The sequence below is a fragment of the Perognathus longimembris genome, chromosome 10 (assembly GCF_023159225.1).
Source record: "Perognathus longimembris pacificus isolate PPM17 chromosome 10, ASM2315922v1, whole genome shotgun sequence".
In the NCBI taxonomy this organism is placed as follows: domain Eukaryota; kingdom Metazoa; phylum Chordata; class Mammalia; order Rodentia; family Heteromyidae; genus Perognathus; species Perognathus longimembris.
Window position 1 is genome coordinate 48,486,214 of NC_063170.1, and position 14,782 is coordinate 48,500,995.

Genomic DNA, 14,782 nt, shown 5'->3' on the forward strand with positions numbered 1-14,782 from the left:
ACAGTGTTCCTTCTAGCTTTTTTTTTTTTCTGAGTAGTTTATTAGAAATAAGATTCTCACAAACTTTTCTGCTTGGGCTGGCTTTGAACTGTGACCTTAGGGTTTCTTTTTGTTTGTTTGCTTGTTTTGTTTTTCTTTTCTTTTTTTTTTTTAAGCAACACTCAAATTTCAGAAGCTCTTCCAAAAACCATAGACTTTTGACAGGGTTATTGCAAGATTAGACGCGGTCAGGCTAGAAAAGTGCTGAGTGTGGGACTAGGTACTTGAGGACTATTTTATTACTTTTGAAGTGGGTACATTTGTTGAGGTCCCAGGTTTGATGGAGATTCCCATGAGACACTAGGTGTCTCACTTAATCAGGACTCATTTAAGAGAATTTCAGGTCAGCATTGGAGACACACATTAAAGGATTTGGGGGTTTCCTCTCAAGAGCTCACCAATATTTGAGCCTCAGCATTCATTCAGTTTCTCAGACATGTCTGCTGCTGGCCTTTCATTGATTTGTATTAAAAAACTTTTTTTTTTGTCAGTTGTGAGCTCAGATCAAGGCTTGCTCTCTACCACTTTGAGCCACAGCACCATTTCTGGTTTTCTGGTGGCTAATTGGAGATAAGAGTCTCACAAACTTTACTGGGCTGGCTTTGAACCTTGATCCTCAGATCTTAGCCTTCTGAGTAACTATTATTGCAGGCGTGAGCCACCAGTGCCCAGCTAGCCTTTCTATTTCTAAGGACAACTCCTGCAGATCAGTTGTTGGCTGCTCAAGCCAATTTGAAAATGTAAATCCCTGTCTCTGAAAGAAACAGATTGGCTTCTTGTAAAATAAGGAAACTAAATGGGATGGCTTCATCCTTTCATGCCATCCTCAATGAAAGGAATCTATTGGCTTTCAGCACAAGGTTTGGGAGCTGCTTATGTTGGCCATTTTTGTCTCGTCCATGGCAAATACTTGAGACATTTTGAAACACTAGCTGGACCACCTCCCCTCCTGTGGACTGGGTAGTGATCTGACAACCCGCAGGTGCTTGCTGACCCAAGATATGAGCCAGGCCCCCTTCTTGCTTCCTCCCCTGGTAACATACTGACCTGGTAGTGTCTGGTGACTGACTGCACCTTTTGCTTTATCAGCCAAGGCCTTGCACAAAATTGCTTGTCTTTTCATCTCCTCACAGTGTGAACAACATTCTTAGCCCTTCCTGTTTTCCCATTGTTCTTACAATCTGGGCCAATGCTGGTTCCTGCTTACTTCTCTGTACCTTCTGATTCAGTGTAGATCCTAGGTAAAGGAGGTCACAAGTCAGAGAAGCTAGGGTCTGGCTGTTATTCAGGAAGAGATTGCAACGCCCCCTGTCCTAGAACTCATGTGCTTTGGGGTTGAGGCATTTTTCTTCTTTTCAGGAAGCTTTGCCAGTATGATAACTCAAAGAAAGAAATTCTTTTTCTGGCTTGGAATATGGCCTAGTGGTAAAGTGCTCGCCTCGTATACATGAGGCCCTGAGTTCGATTCCTCAGCACTACATATATAGAAAAGCCGGAAGTAGTGCTGTGGCTCAAGTGGTAGAGTCCTAGCCTTGAGTAAAAAGAAGCCAGGGACAGTGCTCAGGCCCTGAGTTCAAGCCCCAGGACTGGCAAAAAAAAATCATTTTCATTTTTCTACTGTTTTTGGCACTAATGGGATTTCGACACAGGGCCTTGTATTTGCTAGGCAAGCATTCTACCACTTGAGCCACATCACCCTTTTTTACTTGAGATTTTTAAATTTCTATCTTCTTCTGTGTGCGTGCGCACATGCGCGCGTATTGGTAGGTATTGGGGCCTAAACTTAGGACCTGTATACTGTCCATTACTTTTCACTCAAGGCTGGCACTCTACCAACCTTGAGAAACAGTTTCACGTCCAGCTTTTTGGTGGTTAATTGGAAATAAGAATCTCATGGACTTCCCTGCACAGGATGGCTTTGAACTTTGACCTTCAAATCTTAGTTTCCTAAGGAGCTAGGATGACAACAGGAATGAGCCACTGGCATCTGGCTTTAGTTTAGTTTTTGTTTAGTTTTGCCTTAGTTTTTGAGATGGGATCCCACTAGATTGCCCTTAGACTGTTCTCAAGTTGTGATCTTCCCATCTCTGCCTCCATAGTACTTGTGATTACAGGAGTGTATGCCCCAATGCTCAGCCACCCTGAGATAGAAATTCTTAGAACCTTGGAATAGATGGGCAGCAGGATACTTCTGGAAAAACAGAAGATGGGTTTTTCTGTAACATAGTAGCTCCTCTTGTTTCTGTGTCAGGTAGAGCCGTCAGTCATGGTGCTGGCCCACCTCCATCCACTCTGCTTGACTATGAGCATTTGAAGAAGGGATTCTGATTGCTGCCCCTTATGGGTAGCTGGCCCTTAAAAAAATGCCCAGTATGCTACGCTGATGAGTTGCCCTTCATCCTCTTATCACTAGATGCAGACACTCAGAGCTGACATTCACTTGAAGCTGAGAAGCATGCTGAGCTTGCAGACACTTTTGCTGGATCAGTACCGCCTGCCAGTGGTTGATGGGGTATTCACCTATCTGACACCAGCATCTAATATTTGTAGACACACAGCACACATGAATGTGATCTCTTTTTTGGTCTCTGGGAAAATGTCTACCCATGGCCGATGCTTCCCTTCTCCCTTGAACTCTTCTCCAGGTCCTGGCATCGCCCCTATTGTAAAAACTGGTGAAGAAGTGGGCTTTGTGGTAGACGCCAAGACTGCTGGGAAGGGGAAAGTGACCTGCACGATTCTGACCCCAGACGGGACCGAGGCTGAGGCTGATGTCATCGAAAATGAGGATGGCACCTATGACATTTTCTATACAGCTGCCAAGCCAGGCACGTATGTGATCTATGTGCGCTTCGGAGGCGTGGATATTCCCAACAGCCCCTTTACTGTCATGGTAAGCAAACTCTCTTCTCAACAACAAAGTCTGTTGTTGTTAGCAAGTACATGTATAGCCAGCCATATGTTAAGTACTGACTGGGACATCGTTGCACACAGACATGACCTTGAAGGGCCCTTGGTGTGATCTCCAGGAACACAGAAACCTTTTAGCCTTAAGGGTTTGTGGGGAATCTCTTGTCCACCAAAGTATTGATCAAACTCAGGGACTTGGGAAATTTCTTGGCCTATCCTCAATTCAAAAAGAGACATTTTGCAAAAAAAAAAAAAAAATACACTTTTACTCTTTTATTGGTCAGTTGTAAGACTTGGACTGAGCTTTTTTTTTAATTAATTAAATTTTGTTGACAAGGTGTTGTGCAAAAGGGGTACAGTTACATAATAAGGCAGTGAGTGCATTTCTTGTGATATCTTATACCCTCGTTTTTCTTTCCCTTCCCTAGATCAGGTAGGCATATATACAATACCCATGTACCAAAATCATATACGGTAACCACATAGCATATACCAAAGGAGATTCACCTAGAACTTTAAATGTAACCTCAACAGTAGAATCCTCCTGTTGGACTGAGCTTTTTTGCTCAAGGCTGGTGCTCTACCACTTTGAGCCACAGCTCCACTTCCAGTTTTCTAGTGATTACTGGAGATAGGAATCTCATGGACTTTCCTGCCAGGACTGGCTTACAACTTCAATCCTCAGAGATCTCAGCCTTCTGAAAAGCTAGGATTACCGATGCCCAACACCCTGTAGCAAAGGGAATTAGACAGTTTTTACTCTGTCTTCTGTCTTCTCCTCTTCTTTGTCCCCAGAGCTGGAGGAAGGACGGTCCTGATGCTCCCTTGTCTTCAGGCCTGACTCTGGTATTTTAGGACTCAAAATACCTCCAGCCACATTTGGGAAAGACTCCGATTTTACATGGGATGGGAAGTGCCTTCTCTTTTGAAGCTGGAAAATCTGGAATAGAAGGAAACCATCGCATGGATATCTAGGCTACTGAATAACCAGTCTTTAATTTTCCACTCTGGGTGGCTTTTAGATCTTGCTATGATTTTTAAGGTTCTTCCAGTAGGAGGAGGGTTAGAACCAGAGGAGAATTAACCTCACGTAACCTTCAGAATCAAGCCCAGTTAGGCTCATTACAAATGAGGCATGCTTGGTCTAGACAGACACCAGGTGCCTTGCCGGCTTCTTCACTATGTCCTTTGATGCAAAGGGGCAGCCATCCTTGACCGTGAGTTTCTTAGTCCATGCTAGTCTGGCCCAACCCACAGGCAACAAAATACTTTTTAATTATTTCACATTGTCCATCAATGGAAAAGGGCACAAAGCCCTTCCAAACAGAAGCTCAAGGACTTTCTTCCAAACAGTCTATAATCTGTTGTAGCTTTCCCCCCCCCCTCTCCTTGACATTTGTTTATCTATAAACATCATGCCAGAGATCTGCAGGCTCTTTTGTATCTCAAGAATGTAAACACATGTCAGCTTTGGATGTTGTCCATTTGGGAGTGTTTCTCTTCTCCGGGGAGAAAACAGGGCAGCAAGAAAGTTAATGTCCTGTTTATAGAGGAGAGAAGGGTCCCGGTTGTAGCTTTAAAGATTGTTTTGTGGGGAGAAGGGTGCAGTGCTGAGTTTTGAACTCACAGCCCAGCCTTAGTTTTCAGAATCTTGTTATTTTATCCTGGGGTTCTTCTCACTGTCTAGATTTAGACAACTATCTTCTATCATGGATGTCCTAGTTCTGCTGGTTCACTGGGCTGGGGATGAGAGAGCCCAGATGCTGAAAAAATCAGGGTGAGAATATTAGGGACCATTTTAGCAGCTCAGCAGGGATCCAAACTCTCAAGAATAAATGTCCCCAGCTCCTGAGCAGACACGGCAAATGTACCTCATAAATGTGCTATACCTAAACACTGTGGTAGGTAAAAAAAAAGGATCAAGAAGACTGTAGGCTGGCTAGTTAGGTATGTCACACACATGGGATGGGGCATCATGGGTGAGCAGCTTAACTACCTTGCCACTAGAAAGCCTTTGATCCATGACCATAGCCCAGCCCTTGTAAGAGCTAGAATCTGAGGTTAGGGCTGTCTTAAGTGGAACAGCAGGGTCACTACAGAAACCATAGCCCACCCCGAGGGCTAAGCTGTGCCCCATGGCCTCTTTACATGATTGCCCACCTTCTATCCCTATTTCTTGTTTTTTGTTATATTGAAGAGGGGTGGTGATAGATGAGTCCTCCCTCTTAGGTCAGTTGAATCAGGAGCATGGAGTTTGTTTTTTGTGCTAGACTTGTTTTCTGTGCTAGAGTGAGTGAACCCATACAAGACAAGCACTCTGCCATTTGGGTCATGACCCCAACTGGTTAAAAGAAATTTTAATGAGTTTATTAGAACAGCCACTTCTTTTCCTGACTCTGAGCTACAGAGGTGACTGCTGTCAGCTTTTCTCTGCTGACATACACTGGGGTCCTAACATATACGTTGCTTTACAGCTTGCTTCCTTCCCTCAATAAGCCGTAGATAGCCTTGCATATGAAGCCATGAGACATTGGCATCTCTTCAGAAGGGCTGCTAGGAGGCCCTTCACCCCCACAGGCCTACCGTGACTTATTAGAGCTGGCCTCTCACAGGTGGGCAGCTGGTCACTTTAGTCTTTCATGACCACAGATGGGTCCTTTGTGATTCCTATCTCCTGCCAGCCCAGACCTGCTCACTGGAAATGGAGTTGTGGTTCAAAGGACATGTGCACTTGACATTAATGACAGGAGAGCAGCTGCCCTCCATGAGAGTAGTAAGAATGTCCAAGAAGCAGTGGGGGAGGATTTATACTCTCAGATTTATACTCTGTTAAGTAGTAATATCCCTCCAATGTGACTCCCAACTAATCACCATTTGCCACCGACCAGGCCACCGATGGGGAAGTGACAGCCATGGAGGAGGCACCGGTAAATGCATGTTCCCCTGGATTCAAGCCCTGGGTACATCTTTTGGGTTTTTCCCCCACCTCTTGCATTTCTGTGTTTATTCAGCCTTTCATTTCAGAAAAGCTGTCACCTGCTTGTGAGGTTTGCTTAAGCCCTCTGGGTGTTTTGGCCATTGGTGTGTCCCCCCATCGCCATGATTCCGCTTTTTCTGTAAGATTCACCTTTGCGTCACCATCCACGCTCCATGAATCACCAGCCATCATGTCTGATCACGCTTGGTGCAGTGTGTCTCCATATGTAAAGAGCAAGATGGACTGCTGTCCACAGGCCTCCTGCTGCCTCGTGCACACTTAGGATTATGTCCAGGGGCAAGGCCACTGCTGCTACTCTCTGCCACTTAAAATGCACCTTCTTTTCCAGGCCACAAGCAACTAAACCTTTCCAGGTGGAGCCTCTTGGGACTCAGACATTGCTGTCTCTCACTCCCCCATTTTCCCACGGGTGCTGCTGGGAATTTTACAAGCAGATTGCCAGGTGATGGCTAGCATTCGTCAGTGGGACTTCTTTTCTTCAGGCTTTGCTTTGGGCCCAGGGCCAGTTAGCTACAGCCCATCCCCCCCACATCCCGGCTTCACTGGCTTGCAGAATTCCCAGCAGCACCGTCCCTGTAACTGCACAAGCCCTCAGTGTTGTCTGCTCTCCCCACTGACCACTGCTTCCTGTTTCTAGGTGACTGAGGAGGCCTATGTCCCAGTGAGTGACATGAACGGGCTGGGATTTAAGCCTTTCGACTTGGTCATTCCCTTTGCTGTCAGGAAAGGAGAAATCACAGGTAAGCCATGGTGAAAACCATTTTCATCTCCCTTGTTGTAGTGACCCAGAATGGTGTCCGGGGCTTCACCAAATCCTGGCCCTGGGCAGGGTTTGTCTTCATGCCCCTGCTTCTTGCTTGAAACGCCAAGGTATCAGAATGTGTTTCTCTAAGGAGGGGTTCATTTGTATCTTGAGAGCCTGTGATTCTTAGACACCTTTTGATTAGTAGTTCCTGTTACTCTTTTTTTTTTTTTCCTGGCTTCTTCTATCCACCTCCCTTTCCAAATGCACTTTGCCCTTGACACTGAAGTCTGTTGTACCGTTACTTTCTCTCCTCTCACTTTTTAATGCCTGCTTCTCTTTGGGTTGATGCTGGTCTTCTCAAGTTTCATTTGAACTTCTAATTTGCCACTTGTAGAAACCCTTTATTATGAGGTGGCTGTTGCATTTTATAGGAGCTAAATGGAACGAGGAAGAGCAAACAAGTGTGTGTGTTCCCACTGTGGGACATGGATGTTTTAGGCAGCATGCGTGTTCTTAGTTCTGGGAACCCTGATTATGAGCTTCTCCCGGAAAGATACTCATGGGCTTCTTACCCTGTGTCCCTGTGCTCCACAGGAGAGGTCCACATGCCTTCTGGGAAGACAGCCACACCTGAGATTGTGGACAACAAGGACGGGACGGTCACCGTCAGATATGCCCCCACCGAGGTGGGGCTCCACGAGATGCACATCAAGTACATGGGCAGCCATATCCCTGGTACGTCAGGCTGAGAGCCCGGCAGGACTCCCCCGTCTAGGGGCTGGTGGAGGTTCTGGCCAGCCACTGTGCAGGAGTGGGCTCTCTGTGTGGCAGGCTTGGGAATGCTGGGCTGGCATCCTTGCAAAAGCAAACCAGTGGGATCCCCGGCCACTCCCGCCATGCTCCCAAGGAGATCATGCAGCTCAGCATCCTGGGTAACAGTTCAGACTCTTGGGCCTGTGGTTGTTTGTCTTTGTCCCTGTGCTGAGTGTGGCCAAAGGTCAGGCTGGAAGAAAAATGAGAGGCACAGTGAGGGACTTTCCAGCCTGGCCTGCAGAATCCTGCGGGGTAGGGAGCGTGGGGGTGTGGGCGGATCAAGAAGGAGAAGATGTGTGAGAAGAGGATGGATGGCTCCCACTGGACAAGGACACACACCTCATGTTTCTTGGCCAGCAACCAGCACAGTCTTAGTCTTGCTCTTTTGTTCCCAATTATTGAAGTGTTTTTTAATTTAATATCTTGGGTAGGTAACATATTACCTGTTTCTACCTACCACCAGCCATGTCCTTGAGCTTGACTGTTGTTAGTTTCTGATGTTTGATTTCAGACTAATTTTCAGACTACATGCAAGTGAAATTTTATTGGTTTAGTGCCAGTACTAAGGCTTGAACGCAAGGCCTCATGCTTCCACTTGGCTTTTCCACTTAAGGCGGGCCACTTCTACCACTTGAGCCAGAGCTCTACTTCTAGTTTTTCACTGGCTAAGTGGAGATAAGAATCTGTTAGATTTGTCTTCCCAGGCTGGCTTTGAATCAGGATCCTCAGCCACCTAAGTAGCTGAGTAGCACTGGGCAAAAACACAGATTTTTAAAACTAACCTCCCTTTTATATATACTATTGTACTCTGCACATTCATCCCGACTCTTTATAACAGCCAGGCTGTCCAGGAATGCTTTGCAGGTCTGCATAAGAGACTCTCTATACATCATAGTCTCCCCCGACTCCCACTTCCACTCCCACGGGTGAGTCATTGCATACAGTTTCCCGTGGGACATTGCATTTCTTCCCTTGTCTTTTATGTTCAACCTCTTGTTGCACTTTCAATGTGTTCCTGTGCCACAGTGTGGGTACCTACTCCTTTGACAGTTCTTGCCATGTTGCCCTTGCTGGGGGGCTGTTCCATCCTCAAACCCTGCAGCAGAGGAGGGCACTGCCATTCCAGTGGCATCTGCTGTCAGATTGTTGGGTCTTTGCCAGTCTGATGATTGAGAAACCCAGTACCTCAGTGTTGCTTTATTTGCATTTCTCTTGTGAATGAGCTTGAGCAATTTCCTAGATATTTAAGAGCTGTGCCTTTTTTTTTTTTTTAACCTGTGAACTGAACGTTTGTCATCCTTGGCCAATTTTTCTATTTGATTATCAGCCTTTGTCCTATCAGTAACTAAGTTCAATTTAAATATTAGACACAATTGTTCTTCGTGATAGGAGTTGCAAATACTTATCTGAGGGCTGGGGATATAGCCTAGTGGCAAGAGTGCCTGCCTCGAATACACGAGGCCCTAGGTTCGATTCCCCAGCACCACATATACAGAAAACGGCCAGAAGCGGCGCTGTGGCTCAAGTGGCAGAGTGCTAGCCTTGAGCGGGAAGAAGCCAGGGACAGTGCTCAGGCCCTGAGTCCAAGGCCCAGGACTGGCCAAAAAAAAAAAAAGTTAAAAAAAAATACTTATCTGAGATTGGCATTTGCTTTAGCTTCTGTTCATGTGTGTACATAATATTCGCTTCGAACAAAAACAGTACGTGGATGTATAGAGAACAGAAAACTGCTAATGTGGTTTTTCCACTGCCAACCTAAATATGCATCTTGTAGATATTTTTCTCTGTTCCTACTAATATGCATACAATTTTGTTTCTTGTTTTGTTTTGGTTTATTTGGAAAGGAATGGCATCATGGCAGTAATGCTTTTTCTCTTTAATGCAACACATTATGAAGAATCTCTCCAGTTCCCACAGAGATCTCTCCTTTTTAATGATCCATGTGTGGGACACTGAGGCCTTTCCCTTGATGTGCATAGAAACATTGTGGGAATTAAAGTCTTTGCTTCAGGCCAGGAGTGGGGGTGTGGGGGTGGAGAGCCTTGGGGAATCATGCCTAAAGGTGGACTTTCAAGATCAGGAGACCTTATGTTTTGAGAGACACAGGCAAAAAGGTCTTTTCAGATGCTTTCCCTGTCATGGTAGACCACTGGTCCACAGCTGTTGACTCCTTACTAGCCAGGTTGAGTTGGATTCTCCCTGCCTCCAGCCCAGAGCAGCCTCGGGGACTGTTTTATCTCAGGTGACAAGTGATGGAATGATACTGAGTAGAACCCTTGGGTGTTTTGTAGGGTCACAAGTGTCTGGCATCTCCTTTTGTCTCTGTCTCTGTCTCTGTCTCTGCTCAGGAGACAAACCTGCCTGCTGATAGAGGATCATTAAGGTCCTACCTGGTCCCAGGTACTCCATCTCCACTTAATGAGCCCCGGTTTTGTTTGTGTCTTTGGCAACTGTAGAGAGCCCCCTGCAGTTCTACGTGAACTACCCCAACAGTGGCAGCGTTTCTGCATATGGTCCAGGCCTGGTGTATGGAGTGGCCAACAAAACCGCCACCTTCACCATCGTCACTGAGGATGCAGGAGAAGGTATTGTGTGTCTTTCATTTGGGAGACCTAGGAGAGCAGAGTTAAAAGTGTTGCTGGGTATGGTTGTGAGTACCTGTAGTCACAGCAGCTTGTAATCTTCCTGAGGCAGGAAGATCATTTGAGCCTATGAGTTGAAGGTCATTCTCTACACCATATCTAGATTAGACTCAAAAACAAACAAAAAACCCAATCTATTACATAGAAGTATTTGTCATATTTTCTTCTCATATAAGTCTGTCTTCTGGGGCTGGGGACATGGCCTAGTGGCAAGAGTGTTTGCCTTGTATACATGAGGCCCTGGGTTTGATTCCCCAGCACCACACATACAGAAAACGGCCAGAAGTGGCGCTGTGGCTCAAGTGGCAGAGTGCTAGCCTTGAGCAAAAAGAAGCCAGGGACAGTGCTCAGGCCCTGAGTCCAAGGCCCAGGACTGGCAAAAAAGAAAAAAATAAGTCTGTCTTCTGTAAAGCTGTTCTGTCTTTTCCCTAAAACAGAAAATTTTCAAGTCTTGTATTTTGAATGAAGTCAAGTTTATATGATGAAATATTTTATGTGACTTGGTGAGAATTTAAGTGTGCTTTAGTTTATAATTTTTTTTTGTTATTTTGCTGGTCCTGGGGCTTGAACTCAGGGCCTGGACACTGTCCCTGAGCTTCTTTTGCTCAAGGCTAGTGCTCTACCACTTCAGCCACAGTGCCACTTCCGGCTTTTTCTGTTTATGTGGTACTAAGGCATTGAACAGTCTTCATTTAAGTATTTTGTTTTCAATTAATTCAGGGCTTCATGCATGCTAGGCAAGCACTCTACCACTAAGCCACATTCCCAACCCTTGTTTAGAATGTTTTTATTTTTATTTTTATTTATTTATTTATTTATTTTGGCCAGTCCTGGTCCTTGGACTCAGGGCCTGAGCACTGTCCCTGGCTTCTTCTTGCTCAAGGCTAGCACTCTGCCACTTGAGCCACAGCGCCACTTCTGGCTGTTTTCTGTATATGTGGTGCTGGGGAATCGAACCCAGGGCCTCATGTATACAAGGTAAGCACTCTTGCCACTAGGCCATATCCCCAGCCTTAGAATGTTTTTAATTTTATTTTTCTTTTTTCACATGAATCCACAGGACCTCATATGAACTACTAGTGTACAATGCGAGGCAGGTACACTACCACTGAGCCATCCCTCCAGTGCTTTATTTACACTGGTTATTTTGAGGGGGATGAGGTCTTTATTTTTCTGAGCCTTGCCCTACTCTGAGATCCTCCTGCTTTACACTTGCTTCCTTCCATAGCTGAGATGACATCCAGCTTATTATTCTGTTGAAATAGTCTCGTGAGTTCACAAGACTCCCATGCTGGCCTGGAACCACAGTCCTCCTGGTTTCAGCCTCTGGCATATTTCAGAAGATAGATCTATACCACTATGCCCAGCTGTTTGTTGAGAAAAGGTTTCACAACCTAGACCTTTGATTCTCCGGATGTCATTCTCTTAAAAAGTAGGATTACAGACATGAACCACCACTTCCTCCTCTTCCTCTTCCTCCTTCTTCCTCTTCCTCCTCCCTTTTTTTCTCCTCTTCCTCCTTCTTCATTGTGGGGCTTGAACTCAGGGCCTGGACACTATCCCTGAGCTTTTTTGCTCAAGGCTAGTGCTCTACCACTTTGAGCCACAGCCTCACTTCCTGGTGGTTAATTGGTGATAAGAGTCTCATGGGAAAAAAAAAAAAAGTCTCATGGACTTTGCTGCCCTAGCTGGCTTCAAGCCATTTTCCTCCTCTTTCTCTCCTCCTCTTTCCTTTTCTTCCTTCTTCCTTTCTCCTTCTCCTACTCCTCCTATTCCTACTTCACAAGTTCTTGCTTTGTAGCTTAGGCTGGCCTTCAACTCCCAATCCTCTTGTCTCAGTGCTGGGATTACCGCTACAAACCACCATGTCCAGTTAGACCTTCGGTTCTAGTGAGGTTTCTGTGATGAGATTGAGTTGGCCCAGCAGTGGTGGTCTGTTTCTGGCCCCTTCTGTGTGTGGGATATTCATGAAGGGCTGCATCCTTCTCCTGTTCCACGTCCTGAAGAGCTAGAGTTACATGAGGGCAACGATTCAGACAGTACGGTGTCTCCTTCTGTAGACAGCTCTGCTCTCACCTAGGCCCCTTTCCTGAGATTCCCATGGGGTGTGTCATTTGTTATTTCAGGGGCTGCCATTGGATAAGTTATCTCTGGAAAGAAGAAACACTCTCCCTAACTGCTCTTGCTCCCTGTTCCCACTCACAGGTGGTCTGGACCTGGCTATCGAAGGGCCTTCCAAGGCTGAGATCAGCTGCATTGACAACAAAGACGGGACATGCACTGTGACCTATTTGCCCACGCTGCCGGGCGACTATAGCATTCTGGTCAAGTACAATGACAAGCACATTCCTGGCAGCCCCTTCACAGCCAAGATCACAGGTGGGGCTGTCTGCCCTGTTGGGGCTTCCTTGTGGGATAGGTGTCAGGTGTCTGTCTATCTGACACCTGATTGAGTTTACATCTTCAGGGAGGCACTGGGGTGTGAGTTCTTTGCTAAATTTCTCCCTTAATTGATAACCCTTGGGAAAACCACTCGTTTTTTTTTTTTTTTTAAGGTGAGGTAGTAGTTTAGCCAAATTCCCAGGTGGTATTCTGGGCATCAGAGACAGGCCTTCCCATTGGCAAAGCTCCCACTCCCAGCCCTGGTTCTGCCTGCTGGATTAGATCATGTGGAAGATGCACAAAGCAAGTGAGGTTCCTGCCCCTGAGAGGTTTTGCTCTGCAGCCACCACAAGCATTGAATTGAATGGGCTGAGCACTTACTTGGAAAATCAAGGGCGTGGACATAAGTGGAGAGGTGCTTACTACTGCCAAAGAGTCCTTTAAATAGTGCCCTAGGCCAGGCGCCAGTGGCTCACGACTGTAATCCTAGCTACCCAGAAAGCTGAGATCTGAGGATCTCAGTTCAAGCCAGCCGGGGCAGGAAACTCTGCAAGACTCTTACCGAAACTCCGTGAGACTCTTAGCTCCAATTAACTACCAGAAAACCAGAAGTGGCACTGTGGCTCAAGTGGTAAGGTGCTAGCCTTGAGCTGAAGAGCTCTGGGACAGTGCCTAGGCCTAGAGTTCAGGCCCCATGACCAGGAAAAAAAAAAAAAGTGCTCCAGGAGCTAGGATAGTAGCTGAAGCCTGGAATCTTAGCTATGGGAGACAGAAATTAGAAGATTGCTGTTTGAGGCCAGCCCAGGCCTAAAAGTTTATGAGGCTCCATCTCACTCAGTGGCTGCAGTTATCACAGCTATGGGGAAAGCACAGGGCTTGGCACAACGGTAGCCACTTGTCATCCTCGTCCCCAGCAACACAGGGAAGCTTCGCTTGGGAGGACTGGTACCTAAGGTGGCCTGGGCACAAAATGATACCCTGTCTCAAAAATAACCAGTCAAAAGTGGTGGGAAGTAAGGCTTAAGTAACAAAGCACTTTCCTAGAAAGTACAAGGTGTTTTTAGTCCCCAGTACCCTCTCACCCTCCCAAAACACAAAGTGGTTCATGAGCCAGGCACCATGACTCACTCCTATACCCTAGCCACTCAGGAGGCTGTGATCTGAGGATCATGGTTTGAAGCCAGCTTGGGCAGTAAAGTCCATGAGACTTACCTTCAGATAACCACTAAAAAGTAGAGAGTTGTGGCTTAAGTGGTAGAATGAGCAAGAAAAGCCCAGGAACAGTGCCCAGACACTGACTTCATACACTAGAACCACACACACACACACACACACACACACACACACACACACACACACACACACACAACCACCCCCCCCCCCCCCCATGAAGCTGATAGGGTAGCGCATATGATCCCAGCATTCCAAAGCTGAGACAAGAAGATCTCTGAGGCCAGCATGGGCTATACATAGCAGACCCTGTCTCAAAGAAACAAAACAGAAAAACCATAAAGTCATCTGTTAAAACTCATATCTCTAGTTGCTGCTGGGCTCCGAGCCTTGCCTTGAACCAGATGTAAGTACTGATCATTCTTTGTTGGTCTGGTCTGCTCATTGTCAGAGGCGTATTTTACCACTTACCAATGATGAACTATTGACTCTTGTCTGGAATGAGAGCTCTCAGGGAAACTGGGGTAACCACATGTAACAGAGGCCATGTTGGGGATTGTTTCCCAGATGACAGCAGACGCTGCTCCCAGGTGAAGCTGGGCTCCGCCGCTGACTTCCTGCTGGACATCAGCGAGACAGACCTCAGCACACTGACTGCCAGCATCAAGGCCCCATCGGGGCGGGATGAGCCCTGCCTGCTGAAGCGGTTACCCAACAACCACATTGGTGAGTTAGCGCACCTGCATGATGGGAGGCTGGATCCTGAGGACCTTCCTTGGAGAAATTGGTGGCACATTGAAGCATGATATGATAAACATATGTGATCAAAGTCCAAGCACAAGCCCTGGGCTGGTGGCTCGTGCCTGTAATCCTAGCTACTCAGGAGGATGAGCTCTGAAGATCATAGTTCAAAGTTAGCCTGGGCAGGAAAGTCCATGAGACTCTTTTTTTGGGGGGCCAGTCCTGAGACTTGGACTCAGGGCCTGAGCACTGTCCCTGGCTTCTTTTTGCTCAAGGCTAGCACTCTGCCACTTGAGCCACAGCGCCACTTCTGGCTGTTTTCTATATATGTGGTGCTGAGGA

The 14,782-nt window shown here is 46.5% G+C and overlaps 1 protein-coding gene across 5 annotated transcripts in view; it reads left to right on the plus strand.

The window, feature by feature from the left end:
- Flnb (filamin B) overlaps positions 1-14,782 on the plus strand; it is a 151,545-nt gene that overhangs the window by 116,400 nt on the left and 20,363 nt on the right. For 3 of the 5 annotated variants that reach the window (XM_048356033.1, XM_048356029.1, XM_048356032.1), the window contains 7 exons: positions 2,685-2,932; positions 5,838-5,909; positions 6,585-6,687; positions 7,287-7,427; positions 9,962-10,090; positions 12,353-12,526; positions 14,267-14,425. In XM_048356033.1, the coding sequence (XP_048211990.1) occupies positions 2,685-2,932; positions 5,838-5,909; positions 6,585-6,687; positions 7,287-7,427; positions 9,962-10,090; positions 12,353-12,526; positions 14,267-14,425 (1,026 nt within the window). The remainder of the gene's footprint in view (positions 1-2,684; positions 2,933-5,837; positions 5,910-6,584; positions 6,688-7,286; positions 7,428-9,961; positions 10,091-12,352; positions 12,527-14,266; positions 14,426-14,782) is intronic. The other 2 variants (XM_048356030.1, XM_048356031.1) reach the window with 2 other exon arrangements.